The sequence below is a fragment of the Nylanderia fulva genome, unplaced genomic scaffold (genome assembly GCF_048542155.1).
Source record: "Nylanderia fulva isolate GAGA-0341 unplaced genomic scaffold, ASM4854215v1 Scaffold20, whole genome shotgun sequence".
In the NCBI taxonomy this organism is placed as follows: Eukaryota; Metazoa; Arthropoda; class Insecta; order Hymenoptera; family Formicidae; genus Nylanderia; species Nylanderia fulva.
The window spans coordinates 50,175-66,614 of NW_028190264.1; the positions used below are offsets into that span (position 1 = coordinate 50,175).

Consider the following 16,440-nt stretch of genomic DNA (forward strand, 5'->3'; position numbering starts at 1 on the left):
TTTAGAATCTATGTCTAGGATTATCTACGGAATAGATTTAGAATTCTATTTTTTTTTCTTTTTTTTTTAGATGTTTAGATTTTTAATTTGCGTAAAGTTCAGGCTCTCCCGCCTCCATCCGCTCTGACAACGACACATGAAATTCAACGTGCGTATACGTTCGAAGTGGAAAAGCCAGGAGGTGGGAGAAGGCTAGCGTGTGCCTCGGTGGATTGTATTTCTTTCTGACAGTTGTAGCGTGCGATAGGCGATTCTATTTATCGATTTTCCGCTAGCTAGCTAGCTCTATGTAGCTCCTCCGAGGAGGGACAGAGATAAATTGTGCGAGATAGAGAGAGGATATGCGCCTGACTGAGTGTATCGTATTCGAGGAATCGAACGAGAAAGAAGCCAGAAAGAGTAACACGTCTGGTAGTTTGCGAAAGAAGAGATGTACAATTACACAAAAAAAGACAGAGATTCGGAGAGAGACCACTTTACTAAACTCTAACAAGGAAACGATAAAAATATATGAAAAAGACATAATTAAAATACACGAAACAGAAGATGAAGAAATTACTTTTTCCGAACACGTGTGTAAATATAATAGCCTATTAAAAGAAATATATATATATATATTTTTTTTTTAAATATATATTAAGTATAAATATAATTTTTTATTAATTATATTTATATTATTATATATTTATATTACTAATTATATTTTTTAAATATATATTAAATGTAAATTTATTGTTTGAATGTAATATTTAATGTTATTATTTATTTAATATGTAATATATATTATGTTGAAAAATTAGACCAACAATCTTTGAAGAGAAGAAAAGTAATTCAAAATGAACATTTGTTGCAAATACTAATTTTCTTTACGATGTTTAGTTTAACGCTACATATGGTATGGAAGTTTGTAAATTTTGAATTTATCATCCTTGTGTAATGGAGGAATTTTTGAACATATATACTGTAAAAGAGTGAATCACTTTTATGTATATGTTCCTTGTTTTGCGCAAGATTGAAACACAATTTAATTCCTCTGTTCATATATGTTTGTTTGGTGTTTAAATCGTAAACTCTTATACCATGTGGTATTAAAACTAAAAACGTTCTAGAGAAAAATAATATCAACAAAAATCTTTATTCTGATGTCTTCTATTTTCCTTTATTTGTCGGTCTAATTTTTCAATACCCTGTATAATAAATATTTATATATATAATTATATAACAAATATATATATATATATATATATATATAAAATATATAATAAATATATATAATATATAATTAATAACAAAAATATATTATTAATATAAGTATTAATTATACATATTAACGTTTATAAATATTAATTTATGAAATGTATATATATTAATAGTCTATTATATTTAAAACCAATAGATCTCTTGAATGAGAAGAGAGAACGATCTCGGTAGAGACTCGCAGTACGAGCAGAGATAGAGGTGTCTTCGTCAGGATCGCAGCAGGACGACCGACGGAGAAGAGGAACTTGGACATGACCGAGGCGATGCGCCAAAGCGTTTCCACGCATCGGCACTCGGCTGTGGTTGCATGTAGGCCGCTCTGCCACGAGTATATGCTGGTGACGCATTGTAATGAAAACACGGAAGAGCGAGTAAGGGCCCATCGATCGTTTTAAACCCTGCGCGCGCTCTACACCGCTACGCGGACGGCCACCAACGAGGATATATATATATATCTATATATCTATATACGTATATATAGAAGCGAAAGCTAGAAAGAGAGAGAACCGGAGAAGGCGCGTTACCTTCTTCTCGTCCACGAGGAAACGATCCTCGGCGTCTCTCGGGGCGAGCAGTCAACGTCCTGGCCGGCGTCCAGTTACTTTGCCTGCTTTACATAATTCCGCGAAGGAGGAGAAAAAAAAATAGAAAAAAAGAGAGAAGAGAGTCACGCGCGGATCGATGTCGCACGCGATGCCGCGTGCGATCTTTCCCCGATGCCGGATGCCGGAGAGAGCGAGGGTGGACGGAGTGGGATAAAAAAGGATTATCGGGTGGCCTTTAATTAGATATCGATATACGAGAGAGATGACATGTCTCTCCCGCGGTTGGAGAGAGAAGAAGACGAAGAAGAAGAAGAAGAGGAGGAGGCGCGAAAAGCCAGAGGGAAAAAGGACGACGAGGAGAAACGCGCGCATGTACACATACATAGGCACCACCGAGGGTTGGAAGAAGGTGGTAATGGATGTAGGGAGGGAACGCGGCGTTATGCAATCTTTCTCCCGAAGGAATTTATCTGTCCCTCGCATAATCCGCTAATCACCGTTACGTGGAAGTCGAGGACACTCGTCTCCACGAGCGATGCATCCTAGGGCTTCCAAGGCTCTCCCCCGCGAAATGTCTCTCTCTTTCTTTTTGCTACAACCTGCTCGAAGGAAGGACGAAGGAGGGACGGGTTATTTCATGACAGCCTTCTTCGCGTTTCAACCCTCCGGCTGATTCGAGCCATTAAGATACCTCTGAAACCTCGTCGAGACGGTGAAAGGCACGCGCGATGTGTCTTTTCAGAAGACACCGAGTGTCTCTGATCCGAAAGATCCTTCTGTCCTCGGGGAAGATTGTCCTGCCATCGGAGAGAGTCCTCTTCCTCCCCAGGAAGCCGTTCCGTTCGATGGCTCCGACGGTCTTCTCTCGTATAATATAACTTTCACGTAAAACACACGAGAAAAAAAGACCCGAATCTCATCAAGTTCTCTGGTATAATTTCACAGACTCCGGGAGCGCGCCTTCTACGACGTAGAATCGGCACCTACGTGCCGCAACGTAGGCGAGCAACAACCGGGAAGTAGCGTCGTCGTCGTCGTCAGTCGGGACGACCGTACGGCGGTCTGGGCGTGCAGGAGGAACGCGAACGTCGTCGTCGTCGGCGTCGTCTTCGTCCAGGTGTCGTCCGCAGCGCTACTTCCACGGGCATCGCCGCGAGAGTCCCCGGCAACGTCGTCCACGTCGCTCATGCCCGGAGTCACCCTCTTATCGACGTCTTCATGGCTCCACGACCGCTCTCTCACCACGTCGTCGACGTGGACCTTCGTCCTAGACTCTCCTCCGGCGGCAGTCACCTGGTTGACAGCGGTCGATCCGCCGCAGTCACCTGATCGCGACCCACCGTCCACCTTGATCGACAACTGCTCGCCAAGGCCAGCCTTAGCGCGCTTGGTACGACGCTGCCTCGAGCGCTGATCACTCACTGCCACGAATCACGTAGAGTCGAGAGCCTCTGAGCGAGCGAGCGAGCGTCGCGACGCCGCGGCTACGATGATGCTTCAGCGCATGAGACAATATTATGCGTTGTCCCTCTCTCTAGCTCCGTCCAGCTGGCTATCTGTCTATCTACTCAACTGGCTGGCTCTGGCTATCTATATCGTGCGCCTCTTTCTATCTTCTCCTCGTCGTCTCGACGACGCGGCGCCGAGGATACGCCAACCGGGAGGAGGGTAGTTATGGCCAGCGCCCGAGATAGGCAACCGGACTGGCGGCGAACGACGAAGCGAGACTCGGGGGAGGCGCCGTCGCTCGAGAAGTGGGTTGTTATAGAGGAAAGAGGATTTTATTTTTGCAAGGGCGGACGATCGCGCCTTAGGGAATGGTTCGGTCTTTCAGATAGAGACCGTTGTCAATAAAAAGGGAGTCCATGAGACTCGCTTAGCTGTAGACATGGAAATTGGATCATCTCCGTGGAATATAGTGGGTTTGATCGATGAGGGTTGTTTGCCAGGGGTGCGCGGACCTTCAACTACAACGTTGGGTATATAGAAATAGAGTTGGGATGGAAGACGTGGAGGGGGATGCGAATGTCTCCGGAGAGAGAGAGAGAAAGAGAGAATGGGTATACGTATGCATCAGATATACACTGTGATGTAGAAAAATGGGGTGAAGAGTAAACACAATTTAGACACCAGGGGTGGGGTAGGTTCTCGCGATGTCTGTCTTAAGTACCTGCTCTCAGCCATAGTTACACCAAAGTGAAGGTGTAATTAAATCATTGCAAACTATAAAGAGATGCGCCTCTTCCAAGTCAGGGATTTTTTCAAGGTCTTACTTTTTTTTTTTTTTTTTTTTTTTTTAAGCTTCTGTGTGAAAAATATAGCAACTCCAAGATGAAAAAATTATAATTATTTATAATCGAAGTCGTGTCAATTTTGAATGATCCTGAAGAGAGAATCATCATTTTCAAAACACATGCTGGACAAAGCATCTTTTCCAAATCAGAGATTTTTTCAAGGTCTTATTTTTAGCTCCTCTTCTATGTGAAAAATACGGCAACTCCAAGATGAAAAAATTATTATTTATTTATAATCGAAACCATGTCAGTTCTGAATGATCCTGAAGAGAGAATCATCATTTTCAGTATGATGGCATCAGAAAAGCACCTCTTCCAAATTAGGGATTTTCTCAGTCTTATTTTTAGCTTGTCTTCTATGTGAAAAATATGACAACTCTAAGATGAAAAATTATAATTGTTTATAATCGGATCTATGTCAATTCAAAATGATCCTGAAGAGAATCATTATTTTCAGTACAATAGTAGAATACATGCTGGACCTCTTCCAAATCAGGGATTTTCTCAAAGTCTTATTTTTAGCTTGTCTTCTATGTGAAAAATATGACAACTCTAAGATGAAAAATTATAATTGTTTATAATCGAAGCTATGTCAATTCAGAATGATCCTGAAGAGAGAATCATCATTTTCAGCACGATGGCAGAACGCATGCTGGACAAAGCAGACAAAGCTGCGGCGGGGTTGCTCGAAACGTAGCCGATGCCTTGATCAAGCTCGGTTTGGAGAACACGAGGCTGGTATCCGTCGTCGGCCTGGACGACCTTGGAAAGGTCATCCTCGAGAGTCTGGGAAACGGCGGGGAAACTGTGAAACGAGTGTCGGACATCAACACCGCCAGGTACGAATTCTAATCTCTCGCCACATCTCTTTTGCTAGTTGTTGATGAATTCAGCCTGGAAAGGTGTTTAACAATTCTGCTGATATGTTATCAGGTTCACGGTGATAGTGGACGTCGACGGTGAATGCCATTTCTGCGTCAGCGAAATGGAATCCTTCAACGAGATCGACCCGGAGTTGATAGAAGAATGTCGCTCGCACCTCGAAGAAGCTAGTTTTATCGTTCTCGATGGAAACCCAGGACCGGACACCATGCGATGCGTCCTGGACATCGCGTCGCAAGCCAACATCCCGGGTGAGTGAAAACTTGTGCAATTTGCCGTCACTTCATTCACGCAAAATGGTATTTCCTTTTTTTTTATTTTTTTTTATTATTATCTTACATGTATTTGTAAGAGTGTTATGTATCATTCCAACTCTTTTGTACAAAAGTATTGTTTATATATATAAAATATATATACGTAAAAAAATGGTGAGATAAATACAACTTATCAGAGTACGTGAGTATAACAATGGACGGATATTTTGCTCACGTATAAGCGAAATAATTAAAAAGAAATTGAACACAAGTTAATAATTAGATTGAGATTAGCTGAGGATCTCGACGCGCTTATTTTTTATGGAATTTTTAAACAAATCTAGCTAAAAATATATTGTTTAAATATATAATTGGACGGATTAAAGTTATATTTAGATATGTAAAATTTTATTTAAGGCTCTTCTGGCTCCTCGCCGACGATGTTGGAATTGTGACGTCAGACGAGCTGAAAATTTTTAGATACTATTTCGAAATAAAAAAATATTTCGATGAAAAGCCCCATATAGCAAAAGTAGTCATTTTGCCATCAAAATGATGTCATAATAACTACTGTGGCTACTTGGGGCCATTTGAAATAGTGTTTCATCGCAATATCTCTTCATTTAAAAGTGGCATGTGCTTTTTCGCCTCTGACGTCACAATCTAATATAGCCACGGCGAGAATCCAGGAGCCTTAAGAGAATTAAATCTCTCGCGCTTGCTTGGTTCAGCAGCGATGAAAGTTTTCTATTACACGTATCCGCTTCGTGAAGGCGGCCCGTGATGAGACTGAGGGTTCGGTTGCATCTGCATTACCAGATTGCGAGATTCCTTGCGCAATCTGTAACCGGTCCGCGCGTCTAGATACAAAAAGAACGCGGCGAATGAGTGCAGGAAGAATGATATAACCGCGAGAGCGTAGGACCACGACAGGTGATTGAAGTTCGGATACATCAGCCAATCTCGACGCCAGCACTGTCCACCGAATATGGATACCGCTAAGAAGAGGAGCACACCTGAGAAATTAAAGAACATCAATTAAAGTCTGATCTACCTCTTCCAGCTTTGAGATAAAAGCTCCTCGGCAACTTACCAGCAACTGCGTTGCATACGAATGCGACAGATGACAGGATCCATTCGTAATGTAGAACAAATCTCAATGGCCAGCGTATCCAGATCAGGCTTATCACGATGAAAGCGAACAGGGACAGTAGCAGAGCCAGGGTGACGAATGCTTGCACGATCATGAGCCATACCGGCAGCAGCCACTCTCTTATGACATAATATTCTTGCGAGAAGATATGATGGCAGCCATCAAATTCCTTGTCAAATTGGTAATAGGGATAGCGGAATTGCTGGAAGCAGTATTCCCAGAGTCCCATGTGCTTAAAGTCGCTGAAGGTCTCCTGGTACGATTCTATCCAGTACGGACTGGAAATTATTGAAAGGATCAATAAATAACACTGCTTCACAATCTTACTTGCACAAGAAGGAATAACTTGAACAAGTTTAAAACGATGCAAAATTGTTATCATGATTCTATACAGTTTGAACTGGAAATTATTGAAAGGATCAGTAACACTGTTTCACAATCTTACTTGCGCAAGAATAAATAACTTGAATAAGTTTAAGACGATGCAAAATTGTTATCATGATTCTATACAGTTTGAACTAGAAATTATTGAAAGGATCAGTAACACTGTTTCACAATCTTACTTGCGCAAGAAGGAATAACTTGAACAAGTTAAAAGACAATGCAAAATTGTTATTAATAATGATTCTATCCAGTACAAACTGGAAATTATTGAAAGGATCAGTAACACTGCTTCGCAATCTTAAATAACTTGAAGAAATAACTTGAATAAGTTAAAAGACGATGAAAAATTGTTATTTAATAAGTACACTTACCTTATAAAGGCCATCATTAAGAAAAATAGAGCGACGAAGGTGAGTCCTCCGCCGAAAACCACGGCGTCTATCAATAAAATCAAAAGCAATATTAGTACAGAATACTCAGAATTAAATACTTCATTAATTTAAGATCATTTTGATCAATTACTCACTGGACGCCCTGTGATAATCATGTTTATCCACCGACATGGTGGAACTCTCGGTGGACAGAGACTGACGACAGTCGATGGGCTCAAATTATTTGTTCTTTGACAATTATTGTGTTTTCCTTTCGTTACTCCTCTTTTCTATAGAAACACTCGCCACACCTTGCATCGCGCTAGTGCTGCCATTTTTATCACACTACGCTATTGAAACTTCTTACAACAGATGATAATATAGTCATTTTGAAATTATAAAGGCAGTATTATCATCTGTTAATAAAAGAAAAAATTATATATATATATATAAAGTAGAATAATTATTATAATTACTGTGTAAATTTTATAGAATTTTTATTTATATAATATTACTACAAATTTATGTATATAAAAATTCTATAAACTCTATATAAAATTATAATAATTGTTATAATTAATTATTATGTGTAAATTTTATAAAATTTTTATTTATATATATTCTTATATATTATACATTATTATAATATTACTACAATTTATATGTATCAAAGTTCTATAACTCACATGAAATTATAATAATTGTTATAATTAATTATTATGTGTAAATTTTATAGAATTTTTGTACACATAAATTTGCAGTTTCACATCAAGAGATAATTTAATTGAATTCAGGATATATAAGTTAAAGTGAAATCTGTAGGACGTATATAAAAATAAAACGTTTGTATATTAAAACTTTTATTTGACAAAGGACGGAGTACAAAATTTATTTAAATTTCTGAGTTTGTTATATTGAAAAAATCAATTTCATTGAGTGTGTATACGCAATTAGAGAATGTAAAACTACATTGTGCATATACATTTTGTGCATAAAGATTAACGATGATGTATAAAGATAATATTCAAGATGTTTTATAATTTGCTCTTCTGAAAAATTTATGAAAAACTAAGTAATAAAAATGACTACGCAATCACTAACAAAATGGATAGACAATTTTTTTTATTACAACCTATAATCGTTTAAACTTTAAATACTTCTATATCTTACTAAAAAATTGTCACTTGGAATAAAAAAATTGCGCGGAAACTTTTATTACTCAGCTTTTCAAGAGTTTTCTTTCTGCGTAATATTTTGTGAGAGATGCGAGTTATAAAACATCCTAAATATATACTTATATTATTGCTAATGCCATTATATAATCATCTCATATTATATATATATATATAATATAAAGAGAAAGTTATAAAATATCATACAAAAATATTAAACTTATATACTTTAGTCTAGACTTAAAATATAAATGTTTTGCTTTTGTACATTCTACAGAAAGAGATTCTTCTACTATAGTTTTGCATCTTGGACGGAATGAATATTAAAATTTTAATACAGATATATACGCAATTCTCATGAACACATTATCGAACAATCGTCATTTAATTAAGCGCGAGATTCTAGTTGAAATCGCGTTTGAGATTCCTTCAGATAATCTCGCTTTTTTCGTTGTACGTTTGCCTCTACCAGGAATAATCCACTTGCTATTAACGTCAGCACGCTACCTATGACACCCAGAGCGAAAGACCATCCCAAGTAGTTGTTAGCGTGTCCAGGCATCCAGCCATTTGCATTACCAAGACAGGCAAATACGATGACAGCTATGCCACCGCAGAGACCACTGGCCAGACACAAGCAACCAATGGTGCTTATCAGTTCAATGTATCTCTTCCGCTCTGGATCGCAGCACAGAGTGAAGAGCAGTATCAGACCGAATGATATTAAACCCAGCAGAAAGCATACCGTGAAGAAGACCTGGGTGGCTATCATAAATGCTGCAACAAGAAGATTTTTGCATTGTCAACATGCTGCGATTCAACGACAGCTCAACGTACGTGCACTGTCATCCTTTCTAATAGCGTTGAATTTCTCCATAATTTTGTACGCACTAACTTATCATTGTAAATTTGGTTTCTTTAATTCTTCTTTAAATATTGAAGAAAAATATTTGCAAATAAAGTGGGAGCGAGCTAATTATATTTATATTTAATTTATTGTGTTTATCTATTATATTTATATTTAATTTATTACATATAAATTATTAAATTAAATAATTTATATTTAATAAATTTCTGACAAGAGAAGAAAAAACTCGCCTACTCTCGGCTCTTAATTAACGCGCTCTCAATTTCACTTGTGAATATTAGCGCCTCCTAATTGAATGTCGCATCTCATCGCCGGCTAAAAATTCGAAAGAAATTCGCAATGAAAAAGAATGACGTATATTTCTGCAACAATCTCAAGGACGACTCACGGGGCAAGAGAAAGCCGCGGATTTCGGAGTAGCCCGCGGTGAAGGGGTCGTAGACCCATCTGCAGCCGACGAAGAATCTCCGGGGCGCGTCCGACTCCTGGGGATTTGGCAGTGACCTGAAGCAGTGCCTCCAGAGCCCGAGCCGGTCCAGCTGCTGCGCCGATGATCCTGGGGTCGCTCACCAGCCACGCGGGCGTCCCGAAGGCAACGCACACGCAGACGAAGCCGACCAGGAACACGCCGACGCCGACGTTGCCGGAGAGGCTTCTCTTCTTCATGCTGCTCCCGCGTCTTACGTCACCTCTTCCTGTCACCTGTCACCTGCGCTTCCCGCTCGACGACCGGACCTGGACGCGCTCTAGGAATGCTGCAGCTTCCTTCTGCCTCCTCTGTCGATGGAACGCTAGCGTATCCCACCTGACGATCCCACGGCACTAATATAAACCACACCCAGGCGCCCTGTGTTATTGGCGGAGCGGACCTAGCCTGACCTGGCGGGTCTCACCTCGAGCCACGCGCGAGTATCCCACGAGTACAAGAGAGCGTAAACGTGACGAATCGCGTTTATGTATGTATGTGTGCATGGGCGTCCTCCTGGAGTCGGGAAAAATTTATTCAGAATTTATTTTTGCATTTAATAGGAAAAAAATGAAATAATTGAATAAAAATAAAAAAATAACATAGAATAAAATTAACGAAAATTCTAACGATTGGGCGTTCTCCTGGAGTCAGGAAAAATTCATTCAGAATTTATTTTTGCATTTAATAGGAAAAAAAATGAAATAATTGAATAAAGATAAGAAAATAGCATAGAATAAAATTAACGAAAAGTCAAACGATCGGACGTCCTGCTGGAGGCAGGAAAAAATTAATTTAGAATTTATTTTTGCATATTTAATAGGAAAAAAAATGAAAATAATTGAATAAAAATAAGAAAATAGCATATAATAGAATGAAGAAAAATTGAAACGATTATAAGAAGGAAAAAAGAATTTTTCCTGCGGACGCCCATGTGTGTGTATGTATATCAGAATAGTCTATAAGTCTATAGATATATGCGGGTGACGGATGGGAAAAGAAAACAATTCTCACCGTCCTTCTCCTCGCCTCTAGACGGATAGAACCTCGTTGCTTGTACAATGAGACGTAGAGAATGGGAAAAGAAAGCGTTTGTTCTTAAGGAATACATTAAACGAGTTCTTGCGCGGAGATCCTTTTTGAAATTCATCATCTGTAGTAATCTTATTCCCATCTCTCTCCCTCTCGTTCTTATACGATCACGATCCTGATCTGTCAAGGTGTGTCAACATGTGTCACATCTTATTTACGCGCGTTTCTCTTATTCTTATTATTACACTCGCATTCCGACCTTGATCCTGTGTAGGACGTCAGTGAACCGCGAATAAATACGTATTTTTCGATCTAAATCTAAATCGTCGCGTCATTAGAGGTAAAAAAATTCCGTGAGAATTCCTTGATAAAAATATAATATACCCAAAATAATTAAAAAATTATCTAAATTACCTGGAAATTATGTAAACATTTTTTAATGCATTTTTTATCTAGAATTTTTTTAAATGCTTGTTACATATTTTTTCTCCTCGATATTCACTCGATGATTACATCCTGTAATTATTTAATATCATTCACGACACGAATCATCGCTGAATATGAGATTCCTCGAAGGAACCGGATGCGTCATTCTTAACTTACAATGAGATCTCAATGTGCTGTATTTATGATGACGCATTCGCGGATTGCAACGATTTGCTGAAACAGAGTATCTATTCAAATTTTTATATTAAAAATTCTCTGATAAAAATTTAAATATAAAACAAAAATTATTTATTATAAACATCCCAGGGAATACTAATTTATTTAAATTATTTATTAATTTATTATTTATTTAATTATTTATTAAATAAATAAGGAATACTAATTTATTTAGATATATATTATCTATTAAAAATTTGAACAATTTTCTATGAAATTTATAATTTATATAAAATCTTGATACTAAAAATAGAGCGTCAATAAAAAAAATCACATAAAATTTTAATAAAAACTTAAATATTGTCAAGATATGTTAGATATATGTTAAAATTAACAAAAGGATAATTTTGTTAAAAAATTCCCTGAATCTCAATCAAAAATTAATCAAATTCCATAAGAATTCTCTGATAAAAATAAAAATATAAAACAAAAACTAATTTATTATAAGCGTCTCAAGGAATATACTAATTTTTATTTAATTATTTATTAATTTGAACAATTTTCTATAATTAAAAGAAAATCCCTGAATTCAAATCAAATCCTATGAGAATTCCCTGATTTTTCACAGTTCCTTTGAGAATACCAGATTTTTAAGATTTTTCCCAAGAGTATACACCCTGTAAAAAATACTTGCAATTGCGGAAAGTTCAACGCGGTCGATTAAGTAAAATTTAAATTAGGCTAATAATTTACAGATACATATAATACTTCGCGTGCACGCGAGAGAGATCGGTATCTCATAATTAACAACGAACACGAATTCATGAGAATAAAGTGGGTCATACGTGTATATATATGCTTAATTGATTAAATTCGTATCCGAGAATTTTTACAATGCAATCTAAATATTGAGACGTTGGTGATTAGAAAAAATTATTTTATTATTAATTTCTACAAATACACAGTATACAAATAAGAGAGATTTATTCCTCGTAACGTTCATAATCTCTATTAAGCTCTTACATATTCATATATAAAAAATTAATCCCTACAAATATTTTGCAAAATAATACGAATATAATGGACGGATTATTTCAGATATGTGCGTCGCACATAATAGTGCATTAATAATGCATATTGCTTTTCTCTATATATATATATAAAGAACTTTCATATACAACTTTAAGAGATAATATCAGAATATCATCTCAATATACTCTATCTAGTCTATTTAAAATATATATATCTTATGTAATATATATCTGCAACTTCAATATGTCATATGAAGTATAGATATAACAGTATAATATTATATAAGTCTTTAAAAATTTATCTGAATTTATATTCGATGAATAAAATTTGCACTTTTGCAGCCCTTTTATTATCCATATGGCAAAAAAAAATAGTTATATACGTATTAAATTAATTAGTCTGTAAAATTAAAACATAATTTCTTTTCACATTAATAATTTATATATCAATAAATTATTAATCTGTAAATATGTGCTAAATGGTTGTGTGCGTTTTCTGTTCCTCGTTCAATATTTTCTCCTGCTTCTTTCTATGCCTACGACCTTCGATTAGAAATAGAATACCAGCTGCTACCAGAGTGACGCTGCCCACAACAGCCAGGGCAAAGGACCAGCCTACATCATTGTGCTCCCAATTGGGCATCCAATCTCGTCCGTCACCTCTGGCACCGAATATAATCACCGATATGATACCGCATATTCCGCCTAGAAGTAAATTGCCACCGGTTGCCCACAGAAGAAGCTGATACTTGTCGTGATGGCGTGAGCAACAGGCGTACAGGCTGGTCAGGAAACTGCCTATCAGCAATAAAGTCAGGCACAGCGTGAAGAAGAACTGAGTGGCGACGAAGAAGTCCGGCAAGAGAATGTCGTGTATGATATAATACTCCTCCTCGAAGACCCACCAACACCCATAGAATCTGGTGTCGTACAGATGACGTGGGTCCTGGAAGCCTTGGAAACACACTTGCCACAGACCTGGAAAGAGCAGCACAGTTTCTTGATCAGCTGTTTGTTGTCATGTTCATCTCTTTGAAGACTGACATCATGAATGATTTATTTAGCAATTGTATTTCAAGAAGTACATATTACAGCTGGTTTTTCTGTAATAAATCGCTCCTAATTTCTTTGTATTGTTAATTATAAGTGCTTTATCTGTAGATATATGTTATATATATTATTTATATAATATATATATTTATATCTTTATATTTTTATATTTATTAATATATATATATATATGTTTATTATTAGATATATGTATATATATTTTTTGTTTATTATATGTGTGTGTATATAGATTTATTATATGTATCTGAAATGTTGCATCTAATTTTACCAATCTTGACGAACTGCGGATTATCCAGCTTCCCATCGGTCTCCAACCAATTGGGTGTGGTGAACGCGATCACCACCAGAATAAACGCCACCGCCGTGCAGACGGCGGCGGCCTTCCCCGTCCTCGTCTTCCCCATCGCTTACGCTCGTCACTCACGATAATATGTATGTAATCAGAAGTGGATAATCAGAAAAAAATACAACTCCTTTTGCGCGATCACCTAGAACGCGATGTTGCACCTAGGACGCCGAATCATCCACTATTTTTTTGTAGTCCTAGTTCGGTGCGCGAACACCAGAGTGCGCTGTATGTCCCGTTTCCTTTCAAATTTCGACTTTATTTTCTCTGTCACACTTGAAAACGTTATTGCGAGGGAACTTTCATTTTTATACTGACAAAACATATTATATAATCGAGAATAATAAGGAAAGTTGAATTCTTTTTTCAATTTTCTTTCTCATTATGTGAAATCAGTATATATATTTTTTTTAAATATACATTTCTACTATTCAATTTTTTAAATATTTAGATATTTATATTTTTATAATATATAAATATATTTATTATATATATATTTTTTTTATACTATATATATATATTATTATATATTTTTATAATATATATGTATATATATTTTTTTTAATTTGCAAGAACACAAAAGATTTAAATAATTTTAATTAAGATAATATTAATTTTTTTGTTACAGTTTGGTACGAGCCCACAGATATTAAAAAAGCAGCAAACATATTCCAAGCTGGACCACAATGGAGAAATGTATTACATTTTATCTCACCTAATCGGAACGAGTTAAAAGTCATAGGCAAACACTTCAATATTCCTGTTCCTGAAAACATGGATCTGGAGGCTGTGAAAAATACAGCTGAACAATTGCTCAAATACATTCCAAATATTATAACTACTTTAGGATCGCAAGGAGTTTTGGTTAGTTTAATTTTTTAAAATTCATCTTTTGAATTAACAAACTATCTAATGCGAAGTCAATATCTCAACAAATTTATCATATTAATTATATTTTATATTTTAGTAATTATAGTATATTTATATTTAATTTAATTTAATTTATATTATATTTATCACATTTATTATATTAATATATTTAATTTATTAAGTCAATTATTCATTTTATAGGTGACACGCAAGGCTTTGCAAGATGAGCCCTTCTACGACAAGAATGGAAAACCTATTGTCAATTCCTCAATTGCATCTAGATTGTATCCTCCTGTGGATGGTGCGGACAAATCCAGTAAAATTCTCAGTGTAAGCGGCTGTGGAGATTGCCTTACAGCTGGAATAATTTATGGAATTCATAAGAATCTGGATGAAGCCAGTTGCATTTCTATTGCTTTAAAAGCTGCTTCACTTTCATTAAGATCTTTTGACACAGTTCCAAGAACACTCACAATGCTTTCTAATAGCAAAAAGAATTTTAATTAATATTTCTTTCTGACAAACTTTTTAATTGCACTATTGCAACAATTTAGCATGTAAGGATTTTAAATATTTTAATTATATATTTTATACTCGTTAATTACATTTTATACAATTTGAACTTTATACTTGTTATATGTACAAGATTCTACTGCTGCTATAATCATATCAATCTGTTGTTTTATTAATTAGATGCATATTGAATTTATACAATGTTTGTCTAAAATCAATATGGAAATTTTGACGTCGCCATCGCATCATTGAATAAGTCTTTACATTAATCACCGTTGCTTTGAATAATCGAGATTATTGACAATACCATATTTATTTTCCATAAAGTAAAAAAAAATCCGAATTACAGACGTAAATAAAAAAAAAAGGAAAAAAAAAGAAACAGACTACGTCGTATTTTTTCAAGAGACACCAAAATATGACGAGTCGATCGTTAAGAAAAAAAAAAGCTTCATTCTACACCTCGTACACCTTCCACATGTGGCGTGCGACAACGAACGTGGCGCGTGGCATCGTCGAGGAGAGAAAGGGAGAGAGCGCGAAGAGCCGCGGGTATTTAGACGTTCGGCGGAGAGGAGTGGGGGGGGGGGAAGGCGGGGACCAATGGCGTCGCGTCTCACGCGGTCACGTGGCACGCTCTATCGCGCCAGATGGCGCTGCGTGCGCAAGCGAGACGGACATTTGACACTATACAGGGTGCTCCATTTAAATCGATCACCCCAACATTTTTTTTTATTGTGTCTACAACAAAATGTTTCGAACAAAAGTTGCTGGATTCGAAGAAAAACAAAAAAAAAATAATTGACCTTTAAATGACCTTGAAAAGTGCTTTTTTTTTAACTAGAATTCCTAGATTTTTTTATATAAATCGATTCCTTGCGATAAAAAGTTGTAAGAGTAAGGTGGCAAAAAGTGAATTCAACGACTTCTTTTTAAAGATTGCATTTTAAGGTCCTTTGAAGGTCACTTCAAGGTCATTTATTTTATTTTTTAAATGTAAATAGCAATAACTTTCTATACCAAAAGTTGCTATAGTTACATAAAAAAATATAGTGGTTCCAATTTTTTAAAAATGCCCTTGAAAAGTCCTTTTCTTTTAAAAATAGAACCGCTAGATTTTTTTTATATAAATCGATTCCTCGCGATAAAAAGTTATAATTAAGAGTAAGGTAGCAAAAAAATGATATCAACGAATTATTAGACTTCTTTTTAAAAGATTGCATTTTAGGTTCATTTGAAGGTCATTAATTTCATTTTTTTTAAATAGTTACCGCAAATATTTTTAAAATGTAAATATCAATAATATAACTTAAGTTGCTAGTTAC

The 16,440-nt window shown here is 36.1% G+C and overlaps 5 protein-coding genes across 6 annotated transcripts in view; 1 reads left to right on the forward strand and 4 right to left on the reverse strand.

Annotated features, from left to right (window-relative positions):
• Positions 1–3,769, reverse strand: part of LOC114944150 (uncharacterized) — an 11,517-nt gene extending 7,748 nt beyond the window's left edge. The window contains exon 1 of one of the 2 annotated variants that reach the window (XM_029319933.2): positions 2,497–3,670. The gene's annotated coding sequence lies outside the window, so the exon portion shown is untranslated. Of the gene's footprint in view, positions 1–2,496 lie in introns of both variants that reach the window. The other variant, XM_029319931.2, reaches the window with a different exon arrangement.
• The window catches only part of LOC114944149 (uncharacterized), a 25,596-nt gene extending 10,108 nt beyond the window's left edge, over positions 1–15,488 (forward strand). Inside the window, exons 6-9 of the mRNA XM_029319930.2 lie at positions 4,733–4,938; positions 5,033–5,232; positions 14,361–14,596; positions 14,804–15,488. Of these exons, the coding sequence (XP_029175763.1) occupies positions 4,733–4,938; positions 5,033–5,232; positions 14,361–14,596; positions 14,804–15,109 (948 nt within the window). The 3' untranslated portion in view covers positions 15,110–15,488. The remainder of the gene's footprint in view (positions 1–4,732; positions 4,939–5,032; positions 5,233–14,360; positions 14,597–14,803) is intronic.
• On the reverse strand, positions 5,279–7,470 carry pck (Claudin superfamily protein pickel). The gene is made up of 4 exons (XM_029319934.2): positions 7,299–7,470; positions 7,144–7,210; positions 6,329–6,666; positions 5,279–6,251 (listed from the first exon to the last, which is right to left on the reverse strand). The coding sequence occupies exons 1-4, from the start codon at positions 7,333–7,335 to the stop codon at positions 5,986–5,988; spliced, it is 708 nt and encodes a 235-aa protein (XP_029175767.2). The 5' UTR covers positions 7,336–7,470; the 3' UTR covers positions 5,279–5,985.
• Positions 7,987–10,860, reverse strand: sinu (claudin family member sinuous). The gene is given in 4 exon segments (XM_085482376.1): positions 7,987–9,092; positions 9,572–9,725; positions 9,727–10,165; positions 10,664–10,860. Coding segments are annotated over 3 exon segments (666 nt in total). The 5' UTR covers positions 9,850–10,165; positions 10,664–10,860; the 3' UTR covers positions 7,987–8,703.
• Positions 12,205–13,939, reverse strand: kune (claudin). The gene is made up of 2 exons (XM_029319936.2): positions 13,655–13,939; positions 12,205–13,293 (listed from the first exon to the last, which is right to left on the reverse strand). Exons 1-2 carry the CDS (start codon positions 13,788–13,790, stop codon positions 12,791–12,793), a joined length of 639 nt encoding a protein of 212 aa, XP_029175769.1. The 5' UTR covers positions 13,791–13,939; the 3' UTR covers positions 12,205–12,790.
• Positions 15,489–16,440: the final 952 nt, after the last annotated feature.